This window comes from Ovis aries, chromosome 17, assembly GCF_016772045.2.
Source record: "Ovis aries strain OAR_USU_Benz2616 breed Rambouillet chromosome 17, ARS-UI_Ramb_v3.0, whole genome shotgun sequence".
Classification (NCBI taxonomy): Eukaryota; Metazoa; Chordata; class Mammalia; order Artiodactyla; family Bovidae; genus Ovis; species Ovis aries.
Genome location: NC_056070.1, coordinates 541,669 through 555,116, shown reverse-complemented (window position 1 = coordinate 555,116; position 13,448 = coordinate 541,669). Strand labels below are relative to the sequence as shown.

The following is a 13,448-nucleotide window of genomic DNA, read 5'->3' as shown; positions in this document are numbered from 1 at the left end:
ATTACTATCACCAAAAAACATAAAGAGACTGAGGCAGAAAATAATCTGGGCAACTTGATAAATGGTAGAGCTGGATAACAGTGTGGCCAGTTTGACTCTCAAGTCCATTCTTTTCACTAATGTTAGATACCATTTCCTGCATTACGCAGGGGATAGTTAATTCCATAGTTATATGGAATTTGTTAAGAGTACAAAGCTATTAGTATGGCTGTGTAAATTATTATTTCAAGATCTGGGAACCAAAAAATTAACAAATCAAATCAGGATGTCATTGTGGGAAGGGTTAACCACATATGGGTAGACACAAGGAACTTTTTGAGATGGTTGCACAGTTCTAGAAATTTACTGACAATTATAATGGCTGAATTTTATGGTATGCAAATTATACCTTAATAAAGCTATTAAATAAAAATATTAGGATACTAAATTAAGCCCCCCAAAATGCATTCTTGTATATACATCACACACAGAACAAAAGGCAAACATCATTAGTATTTCACCATTTCTCTTCATGCCACTTCCTTTCCTAACGATAATCCATTCTTTAAATATTATTATTTCAGCATCTAATTTTTGGCATTATGTACCAAGCACTATTTTAGGCACTAGGCCCTAGGAACATTTCAAAAAACAAAACAAAAATTCCTGTCTTCATGGAATTTGTAGTTGGGGGCGGGGGGGGGGGGTGTTGGTAATGATATACACAACAGACCAGTGAACAGCATGCTAGAAAATAAGAACTATGGAAAAAAGAAAATGTGTCGGGTAAAGAGAGTCAGGAATATGGGCGTGATGGAACTTATAGTATTAAACAGGGTGATCAGGGCAGGCTGAATTGAGAACTGAGATTAGAACAAGGACCAGGAGGTGGGAAATGGCCAAGATGGAAGAAATAACTAGAGCAAAAAGGCCACTATGCACCTCACATGTTCCAGGATGTGAGAGCAGGGCTGGAGAATGGAGCGCCGATTGTGTGTCTACTCCAAGGCCTCGTATATGTGTGTGTGTGTGTGTATCTACTCTGAGGTCTCATGTATGTGCGTCAACACACAGAAGGACGAATTATATCTGGCCTAAGAGAAAGAGCTAGTAAGGCTAGAAGCCAAGAGAGAAAGAATATCTAGATCTGACAGAGGAAAGTGGGGACACTCCTAATAGTATGAGACATATTCTCATAATGCCATTTCTACCACTACTTTATTAAGAAAACAGTAGGAAAAGGGAAAATAATGTAGATACATCCAACCTACACAAACTTTCTTACCATGTAACACTGAATACCCACATATGTAGCAAGTTGACGATATTTATATATGCTTCAAATTTAATTACTTAAGCTTACAACAGAGGGAAAATACAATATTGAGGACTGGCAAAACTATCACATAAGGCCTTTCAATGCTCACAATGGAAACAAAAGCAACTCTGCCCTATAAAGAATATCATTGAGTCATTAGTATTTACATGTGCTAAGAAACTGGAATTAAAACTTACTGCATTTAAGAATTCACTTTAAGACAGATACCATTCAACAACCAATGTCTATATTGCTGCTTTCTTAAAGCTATTTTTAGCTCTTGCTTTTCTAATGTACTCCAGAAACTCTGCAAAGAAAAGATTCTGTTCAAAAGCTTAAAGGAATAAATAAGGAATAACACTGCTTCCTTTAAGTGTTGTCTGCATTGGAAGTCTCTTTCAAATGCAGAACCCTGCCAGAGGTCTACATTTCTGACACTAAACTGTCCACAATTTTCTAATTCCTATTCGATTTTGTGTCACATGGTCTCTGGTTCAGAAGCAGAACTGAGTAACAGAAAACAACACAACATGTCTAAAACTACAAATATAGAAGAGGAACACCCACTAGGAAGCAGTCAAATAGGAGGGAAAGGTTTACCTTTTAAGTTACATTATAAGTGCAGTTGAAGTAGGAAATAGCAACCTACTCCAGTATTCTTGCCTGGAAAATTTCCATCGACAGAGGAGCCTGGCAGGCTACAGTCAGTTCAGTTCAGTCGCCCAGTCGTATCCGACTCTTTGCCACCTCATGAATCGCAGCACGCCAGGCCTCCCTGTCCATCACCAACTCCCGGAGTTCACTCAAACTCACGTCCATCGAGTCAGTGATGCCATCCAGCCATCTCATCCTCTGTCGTCCCCTTCTCCTCCTGCCCCCAATCCCTCCCAGCATCAGAGTCTTTCCCAATGAGTCAACTCTTCACATGAGGTGGCCAAAGTACTGGAGTTTCAGCTTTAGCATCATTCCTTCCAAAGAAATCCCAGGGCTGATCTCCTTCAGAATGGACTGGTTGGATCTCCTTGCAGTCCAAGGGACTCTCAAGAGTCTTCTCCAACACCACAATTTTAAAAGCATCAATTCTTCGGCGCTCAGCTTTCTTCACAGTCCAACTCTCACATCCATACATGACCACAGGAAAAACCATAGCCTTGACTAGACGGACCTTTGTTGGCAAAGTAATGTCTCTGCTTTTGAATATGCTATCTAGGTTGGTCATAACTTTTCTCCCAAGGAGTAACCGTCTTTCATGGCTGAAGTCACCATCTGCAGTGATTTTGGAGCCCCAAAAAATAAAGTCAATGGGATCACAAAGAATCGGACACAACTGAGCACACACACACAGAAGTGCAGTTACACCTCTCCCTGCTTCCCTTGAGAAGCAAAGTGCTAACCTTTTCCAGAAAAGCTCCTCACTATGAAAACCTTTAAAGTATCTAAAGGAGATACTTTTCCAAAGTTCTTTCACTTTTAAGACTTTCCCCCAAATCTACATCCCATAACCAGTGTTAAAATTACCCAGCAGCCTGTTGTTACAATACATACTCTACAACTGTTGAGTTCTCAAGGGTTTGGATCCCAGAACACTTCTAACAGACAATCCTGAAGCCTTCCTTCCACGACTAACTCTTCTACAAACTCCCAGTTGTAGGCAAGCTTGGCTTCTCAGACCACCTTTCTTTCTTTCTTTTTTTTCAGACCACCTTTCTAACTCTGCTTAAAAACATACTACTGCCAATAACTGATTCTCAGAGAGGAGGCCAACAAAGACTTTTATATGGGTTGTCTCCTTCAAACAATCAGGATTCCACAATCAAGCAAAGGTTTAAGTCTACTGTAAAAATTTTGAGGAAATCTGTGAAATAGCATAGTTTCCTTGGATGCATTTTATTTGTTCTGGAATAGCACTTTCCAGGGAGAAGGAAATGGCAACCCACTCCACTATTTTTGCCTGGAAAATCCCATGGACAGATGAGCCTGGTGGGCTCTTGTCCATAGGGTCGCACAGAATCAGACATGACTGAAGCAACTTAGTGGCAGCAGCAGCATTTTCCAATGGAGGATGGAGGGGACAGAAGGACTACATGACCCAAGCAATTTTTCTAAACTACACATAATCATCCTTCTTCCTGTGAAGATTCAGGCAAGTCCCTTTTACAGGTCTAAGTATACCAGAATGACAGCATCTCCAGGAATAGAGGTGAAAGGCAGCTGTGTATAATTAAAAAAAAGTGGGGGGGAGTGATGTAATATGCGCCACCACCCACTTACCTCCCACCACAGGTCAATCATCTCAGATTGAGAACAAACACATTAGGAAACAGTGGTTGTTTACGCTTTCAAGGTTTTTTTGGTGGAAATAATGCTGTAAGTCACGTGAGTGATGCAGCTGAAAAATTTACCAGTGGACCAAACATTTTCACATTCAAGACAAACACTCAGCTCCTAGGTGGCCACTATCTTTGCTCTTTTCTTTGCCTGTTCGCCTCAAAAGCTGCAAGATTCCCCTGCCTGCAATGTCACCCACCATTACTCACAAATTTCTGCCAAGTTCACATCAGAAGCTGTTGTTTTCAAAGTCACCATCCATGCTGTACTGCTATGAAGTTTGTCCGTTACTTTATAGCTCTTCTATTTTCTCTGTCTTCTAAGTACACTTGCATTCAGAAGCTGATTACCATAAGAACACTGCTCCCATGACAAGTCCAGCATATGAGAAGTAGAGACGCAACCATAACTCTCATTTTAACATATGTTATGCCACCTATAGTTTCCCAACAAAATACCCTCACATCCTTCACCTCACCCAAATAACCACCATGTTACTTAGAGGCTGTGAAAGTGGAAGAAGGCTTTCTCCTCCGGAAACATTTTGGTTTGTGGTAGAGTTGTGCTTTCAGTTTTCGCAATTAGGTACAGGCAAAAAAACATACTCTGCAAATTTCCTTCAAGTGCTTAGAATTTAAACTTTTATTAGGTACACACTCAGCAGACTATCCGTAATCTATGAACATATCCTCACATTACCAAATAATGTTAACATCTGCCCTACAGACATCTAAGAACTCGAGATAGACCTTCAGGACGGAGACCTTTAGAACTGATTATAAAGCATCATGTGATTAAAAAACACCTCCCATGCAGTCACAGAACACCTTACAGGTATCATAACAAAGGCACTGAATACATTAGCATAGTAGATACATTGCTAAGTTATGTTTCCAATTTCCCAGACCGAGAAAGAGAAAGTCCAGAAAAGTTGACAATGCCCAATTTTACTAAAACGGCTTACCACTTAAAGCAAAGTGCTGACCTTCCTGGAGGACAGAATGGAGGCTTACATACTGCCCTGTACTCCCCCAGGATATGGTGTGCAGAACACCCACAGGATGTGAATCGGACTCTTAGGTGGAGAGGTGAAGGAAGCTCTCAGATCAAACGACAATAAGAGCTGTAAAGTGCTCTGCTTCAGTCAGTTCAACCTTGCTCCCTCTCCCACTTTCTGTTACCTACATGACAAACAAAAGAACAAGCAAGCACTTTCTGTCCCTGACAGTGACTACTATCAGAAAAGTGACCAGGGTAAAACCCCCTGCCTTCTGCAAGATCAGTCTTACTTTAAATAATGTATTAAAAACAACTAACAAAGTTACTGTCAGAGTGGGATATATGTGAGATACTAAAATTGGGAGGAGTTTGATGATCCATTTCAAATATTTCCATGTCTTTAATCACTCATATTTCTGACCTATCTTTTGCAATTTTTCCCATTACCATCATTTGGTTGGTAAGAGGGCAGCAATATGACTTGGCAATTCAGTTGACTGGGCTACATTTTCCAACATTTGACTGAAAAGGCACTAGAAGAGGCGCAACATCAGCTAGAAAACATGAACCACAGTCCTGGCCTGTGCCAGATACTAACCAAGTGACCTTGGATTAGTCATTTAGCCTCTCTGGGCTTTAGACTGTGTACTTAAAAAATAAGGTTTTGATATTCTACAAATCTGTCTAATAAACATCATATGGAAGTCGAAGATAGTAATACCTCACCTACAAGCCTCAGGGAGCCTTATAAACACTAAATACTATGTGAAAATAAACACATAGTTACAAAAAATGTTGGGGTTAGAAGCTAAACTAAGCATGAGATATATTTTTAAGAATTTTCTTGGCCTTCCTCATTCTTAATTGTAACAGTAAATTAAAACTTACTGACAATACTCCAAACCACACCACCAGTGTTAATAAATCGAGTAGGGAAGCACTGCCTAGACACCCACTAATGCCCTATACTAGGCAGAGTGAGGAATACAAAAGATGCCAAACACAGATGCCTTCTCCAGGAGGCACTTCAGAAACCACCAGGGAACAGCACGATGTCAGTACACAAGCACAAGATTCAGTTCAGTTCAGTCGCTCAGTCGTGTCCGACTCTTTGGGACCCCATGAATCACAGCATGCCAGGCCTCCCTGTCCATCACCAACTACCAGAGTTCACCCAACTTAGAGGATTTCTAAGTTGCTTTTCTAAGGAAAATGCTGCAAACTTCTGGCCTATGATAAGGCAGAGTTTACTCTAGGAGGTTAAGGCACAAAATGATTTTGAATATATAAGATAAGCCAAAATGTTGGAGGGCTGAGACTTCCTGGCCTCAGTCTTTACAATACCTCAAGTCTTTACAATACCTGGTTTTGTAAAGTCTTTGACTTGACTCTAGATGTTAGGCAGTCAAAACAGTAGGTGAACTCAAAGGAGATGAGAGATAATCCAGGTATCAAGGGATGAAACCCTGAGTATCATCAGAGTATAAGCAATCAGAATGGACACTTGAAACCAATAATGTTCAGTTCCTGGGAGGTGATAAAATGTGGAGGATAATTAAAGAAAGAGAAATCAAAGACCGTTTCAAGGCTTTGGGTATCCAGGACCAAAAGAATGATTATTCCATTGAGTAAGTGGAGATGTTATAAAGGGAAGTCAATTTGAGAAAAAGATTATGAAAACTCAGTTTCAGATGTGCTGAATCTGATGTATGCGCTAAGCGTAAGTGTACAGGAAGAAGCTCAAAATTCAAAACTGAGGCACAGATCTATAGATCAGGCTTAAGACACAGAAAGAGCCACAACTTAGTGATAAACAGTTGATTGAAAAGAAGAACTGGCCAAGGTCTGTATCTGTGAGAAACAGTTACTGCCAATGAACAGAAGCCTTGTAAGCCAAAAAAGTGATGAGAGAGAAATTAAGAGTCACAGTCTCTCCTCTATTTGATAAGCTTAGGAATGTAATTTAACCCCTGAAAAGTAACGAGATCTACTTAGTAAAAAATCCTCCTGCAATGTGGGAGACCTGGGTTCATCCCCTGGATTGGGAAGATCCCCTGGAGAAGGGAAAGGCTACCCACTCCAGTACTCTATCCTGTAGAATTCCATGGGCTGTATAGTCCATGGGGTCGCAAAGAGTTGGCCACGACCGAGCACCTTTCACTTCCACTTCACTTCCACACTTAATAAGGTAGGCTACTGACAAGATTAAATGAAATAAAGTAATAAAATTAAGTAAATCTCATTTAACAACCTAAAAACAAGAGCAGGAAACCAAGAAAAAGCAGTGTCAGAGGGAGCAAGGGCCTGTTTTTTAAGACAGGATCAGTGGTCAAAACAATACTGTAGCAAATGTCCACAGCCTGCAATGTGAGAGAGAAAAGCATATAACACAAAGTACTCAGACACCCCCTCTGGAGTAACTGTATCATATATTTGTTTACTGTCAGTTTCAACCATGAGGAAAAAGACTTTTGTTTTCTGAGATATTTCTTTGGGAATATTTACTGGGTGCTTGGTCACCAAAGGCATCCAATAAATATGAAAAACAAACAAACAAACAAACAAACCTCCCTCAAGTTGTTGTAGTTTAGCCGCTAAGTCATGTTTGACTTTGCAACCCAATGGATGGTAGCCCACCAGGCTCCTCTGCCCGTGGGATTTCCCAGGCAAGAATGCTGGAGGAGGTTGACATTTCCTTCTCCAGAGGGTCTTCCCGACCCAAGGATCAAACCTCCATTGGCAGGTGGATTCTTTACCGCTGAGCCACCAGGGAAGCGTCATAAAACTACATGTATTCAATTTAAGAGGTATCCTTTAGTCTGAGATTATGTCCTCCCTCCTTTATCTTTGGGGAGAGGTGCTAAAATGTCCTTTCTTTTACAAAAAGATGATAGTTGATAATTGTAACTTTTTTTTTAACTTGACAAACCAAAAAACTTAGCAATTCTATGTCAGACTCCAATTTTTTTTTTTTAATTTCTCAGTCAGTTCAGTTGCTCGGTCATGTCTGACTCTTTCTTTATGACCCCATGGACTGCAGCACACCAGACCTCCCTGTCTATCACCAACTCCCGGAGTTTACTCAAACTCATGTCCATTGAGCTGGTGATGCCATCCAACCATCTCATCCTCTGTCGATCCCTTCTCCTCCCACTCTCAATGTTTCCCAGCATCAGGGTCTTTTTCAACTAGCCAGGTCTTCACATCAGGTGGCCAAAGTACTGGAGTTTCAGCTTCAGCATCAGTCCTTCCAGTGAATATTCAGGACCGATTTCCTTTAGGATGGACTGGTTAGATCTCCTTGCAGTCCAAGGGACTCTCAAGAGTCTTCTCCAACACCCCAGTTCAAAAGCATCATCTTTCTTTATAGTCCAACTGTCACATACATACATTACTACTGGAAAAACAATAGCTTTGATTGATGGACCTTTATTGGCAAAGTAACATCTATGCGTTTTAATATGCTGTCTAGGTTGGTCATAACTTTTCTTCCAAGGAGCATTTTATGGCTGCAGTAACCATCTGCAGTGACATTTGAGCCCCCAAAATTAAACTCTGTCACTGCTTCCCATCTATTTGCCATGATGTGAAGCGATGGGATCAGATGCCACGATCTTAGTTTTCTGAATGTTGAGTTTTAAGCCAATTTTTTCACTCTCCTTCTTCACTTTCATCAAGAGCCTCTTTGTTCTTCTTCACTCTCTGCCACAGAGGTGGTGTCATCTGCATATGTGAGGTTATTGATATTTCTCCCAGCAATCTTGATTCCGGCTTTTGCTTCATCCAGTGCAGTATTTCTCATGATGTACTCTGCATATAAGTTAAATAAGCAGGGTGACAATATACAGCCTTGACATACTCCTTTCCCAATTTGGAATCAGTCTGTTGTTCCATGTCCAGTTCTAACTGTTGCTTCCTGACCTGTATAAAGATTTCTCAGGAGGTAGGTAAGGTGGTCCGGTATTCCCATCTCTTAAAGAATGTTCCACAGTCTGTTGTGATCCACACAAAGGCTTTGGCATAGTCAATAGCAGTAGTAGATGTTTTTCTGGAACTCTCTTGTTTTTCAATGATCCAACTGATGTTGGCAATTTGATGTCTGGTTCCTCTGCCTTTTCTAAATCCAGCTTGAACAACTGGAAGTTCATGGTTCACGTACTATAGAAACCTGGCTTAGAGAATTTTGAGCATTACTTTACTAGCGTGTGAGACAAGTGCAATTGTGCAGTAGTTGAGCATTCTTTGACATTGCCTTTCTTTGAGGACTGGAATGAAAACTGACTTTTTCCAGTCCTGTGGCCACTGCTGCGTTTTCCAAATTTGCTGGCATATTGAATGCAGCACTTTTACATCATCTGCTTTTAGGATCTGAGAAATTTCAGTCAGTGAAGTCCAAAAATATGAGAACCTCTGCTCTAATTCAACTAATTTTCTGGCTTCCCAAATCCCTCATAATACAGTCAACAAGATGTTAGTCTGCCTATGCTGAACATCTCTAATGTTCAAGAGCTCTCAGTGATGTGGAATCAACTGAAAAAAGGTACAGTTGTATATCTGAGGCATGTTTACTTAGCTTCATTAAGAACAAGCAAAAAACCAAAGCCTGTAGGGAAAAAGCCAACTTGTGAAAGAGGGTCAGTAGAGAAAGGAAGGCCAAGAAAACTTTTCAGTTCAAAGGGATGCATTCTGTGCTATACTCATAGTCTTCAGTAATTATAAAAATCTTCACAAAAATAACTATAAAGGCTAGAAATGTATAAAACACTCATGAGGTCAGGGGTGATCAGCTTACACTTCCTTTCACACATCTCAGTACTGCTTAAGACGACTCATTTGCTAACCTATATAAATTTCAGTTGAACACTTTTCAGGTTCAATCAGAGGCAAATATCCCATGGTTTTAATATTGCCCAGACCCAAAAATATAACAGAATCTAAAAGATACATATACTCAAGGATGCAGAAAACAACAAATAGAGATATAAAGTCCATGACAATCAACATGAGAATCAAAAAGGATGAGAAGAGCTTGAAGGCAAGGAGTAGAAAGAGGAGAAGGGAAAAAAACCCTAATCTCAACAAGCCCATCTAAAGGAACCAGAGACCTGGACACAGTCGCCTCCAACCTTCCCAGACGTAACAGACTGAGAAGGAGCAAGGTGGGATTTGAAAATGATGCAAAACCGGTTGCTAAAAAAACTCACAAGCAAAAGTATAATACTCAGTACCAGGTAGAGACAGGCATTTCAAATATTTGGAGAAACAAATATTTGCACAAATAAAAAGACATTCATACAAAGAGGATGTGAGTCCCCGCTTCCAACCACATCATTCAAAGCACGTAGGTCCCCATCAACCAACTTTCTTTGCATTTAAGCTCAGGCTAAAAATCTAACCTTATGAAAAGCTGAGCCCTCTCAATAACCGACACTGGCCTCCTAGCCCAGTTCTAGCACAGCGAGGCCCAGCAAAGTTCCTTCCCTAAGAACTGTCATTTCTCAAATCCAGCAGCCATGAGTCAGTGTCGAAGGAAAAAACAAAGTTATTGGGAGCGGAGGCAAAGAGGCCAAGGAGTGGGAAGAAAAACTATTTTTGATGTACAGAAAGGTAAAAAACACTCCAGTTCTGGAATTATAGTATTCCTAGATAGACCAAATGAAAATAAAACCTATTTCTATTTATCATTAAATGAACAGAAATAAAAGTATACCAACTTAAGCCACTAATGACTGAAAGGAGTTTTTTGGTTTTAACTTTGTTTCACCCCTGGTTTTCCATTACATCTCAGCCTCTCATTGTTGCAGCTCTACTGATGAAGCCTTAATAGCAAAGAACTATGCTGGACACCCAAAATTCTGCTTAGTTGATCTGTATTAGATTCAGTTTATCAGTATTTGCATGCACACATTTATTTCATTTTTCATTACTTATATTTAAATGACGTGTAATGTTCTTTTCCTCCCTTCAGAGCCTGCTTTCCCAAAGCTTTTTCTCATCTGCATTCTAAGGTACCCTTTTTCTTTCCTTTAGTTCACTTTGCTGCCAAAGCAAAACAGGGTCTGCAGGGAACTGATATAAACAGGGCAGGTTTATGGCAAATAATACCCTACCTAAGATATCCTTTATACCATGTGTTGTCTACAGTCAGGTAGCAATTCCTTTTATGCCCCTGAGCCTGAGCACAACCCATGTGCTGACGCTATGCTCACATTGTTGATGCTAACAACCATCATCATGTTTCCTAGAGGTTCAGGAGTGTTCCCAAACCTGCTGAACAACATGAACATATCACAAAGTCCTCAAAGCCACAACCATCATCAAGCAACTGAGCTCTTGTTCCTACCAGTCCAGGAATTCAAGAGTCTCAGGTACTCCTTAATCCCCATGACCTGGTTCTACTCAAGCTAAAAATTCTGTAAGGCATTTTTAGAAACTGTAGTTTCAGAATTCTATTAGCTCTCCTAAAAGGACTCAACATCAAACAAACTTTCAGCCCAAAACAAATTTAGCTGGCATTCTGCCAAATAGCTATAAAAGGTTGCTGTTGTACAACTGCCCTGAAGTGAAGCTGGCCAAATCTAAATGAAAAGTGATAAAGCTCCAAGAATAAGCGGTCATAAAAAGATACATGGTTCCTCAGAAGAAATTTGCTGGCGGTTTGAAACCTCAGATTCAAAGGGCTCTTGTCCCTTTATAAAGATTAAACTAAAGAAAGTAAATCAAACTTGAAATGTTCAAAATTCCTGCGGATTAATAGTCCACTTTTAACAAAATGCTAAAGAAAAATCTTGTATTGAATAATGCAGTTTCTTCAATGTCTCCCAAGTAACTGTTCAGCTTATTTTGGAAGCAATTTTGTTGCAGGTCTTGAATGTACTTGGGTACCAAGGAAAAGACACCTGTGCCTGGCAGGTCGTACGCTACTAATTCGCCCAAGGTGCCAGAGAAACAGAAGATGCTGTGATTTCTGGACACGATTTTCTGCTGTGCCAGGTAAAAGAGGTCACATGACCTGTACAGCCACGGTTCAGCTTTTTCCGAGCAATGTGGCAAGCTCCTCGGACAGAATTTTGCTAGGAATTCGGAGAAACAGGCAAGCTGAGAGGAATTCCTCTCGGCACCGGTGTCTGTACTTTGCAGCTTCCTTTTCCGACGGCCTCGCGCGCATCCTGTGTCTCCATCCCGCCGATGCTCGGCCCTCCCTGGGCTCCAGCTAGCCAGCAGAGGACCCTCCCTACAGCCCCGCGCGGCGACGCCCCGCCCGCGGGTCAGCTGGGTTCCGCCTGCCGCCCGGCCCGGCCGCTACGGCCCCGCCCGCTGCCCGTCCGCTCACTCACGCGGGAGGCCGCGGCGGCGTCTCCATGGCGGCTCCTCTCGGGCTTCAGCTCTACGGCGCCCGCCGCCGCCAGCACCATTCCAGCTGCGGACGCCTGCCCCGCCCGCCCGTCGCGCCGCGTCCCATCCGCCCGGGCGCCAGCCCACCGCCGCCCCGCACCCGCGCCTGCACCGGCACCCGCTCCAGAAGCGGCCCCGCTTGCCGGCCCAGCTCTGCAGCCGCACTTCACGGGCGCTCTCCGCCTGCCGGCGATGCTGGGGGCGGAGCGGCAGGAGGGCACTTCCGGGTGTGACGCGCCCTCAAGACCCCGCCCCGCCTCTTCCTGCCGCTGCCGAGTGGGCTCCCAGGGTGGGTTCTCCTGCCCGAACCCTTGAGCGGGAGACGTGAGGGCGGGGTCCGGCCGGAAAGCGCGTGGTCCCGGCGTTTGGCGTTCCCTGACTGCTCCACTCCACAGGCGCCTTTGTTTTGTCCTCTCGCAGTTTACCGCCAGGTAGGCGGGAGGAGTGGGCGTAGCCGATCCTTCCTTTACAGATAGTGAAACTGAGGCAAGAAGAAATGGCTCGCCTGTCCAGAGTCCCAAGCAGGAACTGGAGCCTCACTTCTCAGGCTGTGATCCCCTCGTTGCACTTACTGGGAGAGATCTACAGCACTGTAATGGGATGCAGAGAAAAATTAGGTATCCTTGCCCGCGTACCTGCCTGCCATGAAAATACCGAATAGTCAGGTGAGACCGGAAGCTAAATGGTGGTCAAGGATTGAAGTCGCTCAGTCGTGTCCGACTCTTTGTGATCCCATGGACTGTAGTCTACCAAGCTTCTGTGTCCATGGGATTTTCCAGGCAAGAGTACTGGCGTGGGTTGCCATTTCCTTCTCCAGGGGATCATTCCTGACCCAGGGATCGAACCCAGGTCTCCTGCATTGCAGGCAGACGCTTTACCTTCTGAGCCACTAGGGAAAGGCCTCTCAAAATATGTCATATAGAAGAGATGGAAGAAAGCGAATCTTGAGTAAATCAGAGTGCTCAGGGCAGAGGGGAGAGCAGTGCAAAGACTCCTGGACCTTGAAGAAATGAAAGAGTACAGTGCAGCTGATGGTCCCCCAAGTATGCCGCTGGGCAGTGGTAGGATCTGGGAACTTGTTAGAAAGGCAAATTCTCGAGGCCTATTTCAGATCTGAATCAGAAGTTCTGAGAATGAAGCCCAGCAGCCTGTGCTGTGACAAGCCTTCCAGAGGATACTAAGGTTTAAGGACCTCTCTGGCATCTGAGCAGTCAGGACAGGAGACAGTGGAAGGAGATGGTGTCCCGCGTGTAGTCCCCCTGGTAGGCCTTTGAAAAGATTTCAGCTTTTATTGAAAAGAAAAACAAATGCTGTGAGCAAGGTGATCTGATCACTAAAAGGATGACTTTGCTGGGATTTGTTTTAAAATCCTCCACCAAAAAAGGGAGGGTAGGGAATGGAAGAAAGAAGATGGCAAAAATGTTAATTT

At 42.8% G+C, this 13,448-nt stretch overlaps 1 protein-coding gene across 4 annotated transcripts in view; it reads right to left on the bottom strand.

The window, feature by feature from the left end:
* Window positions 1-12,207, bottom strand: part of KLHL2 (kelch like family member 2) — a 163,169-nt gene extending 150,962 nt beyond the window's left edge. For all 4 annotated transcript variants that reach the window (XM_060400599.1, XM_060400600.1, XM_060400601.1 and 1 more), the window contains exon 1: window positions 11,962-12,207. In XM_060400599.1, coding sequence (XP_060256582.1) covers window positions 11,962-11,987 — 26 coding nt within the window. In that variant the 5' untranslated portion in view covers window positions 11,988-12,207. The remainder of the gene's footprint in view (window positions 1-11,961) is intronic.
* Between the last annotated feature and the right edge of the window lie 1,241 nt (window positions 12,208-13,448).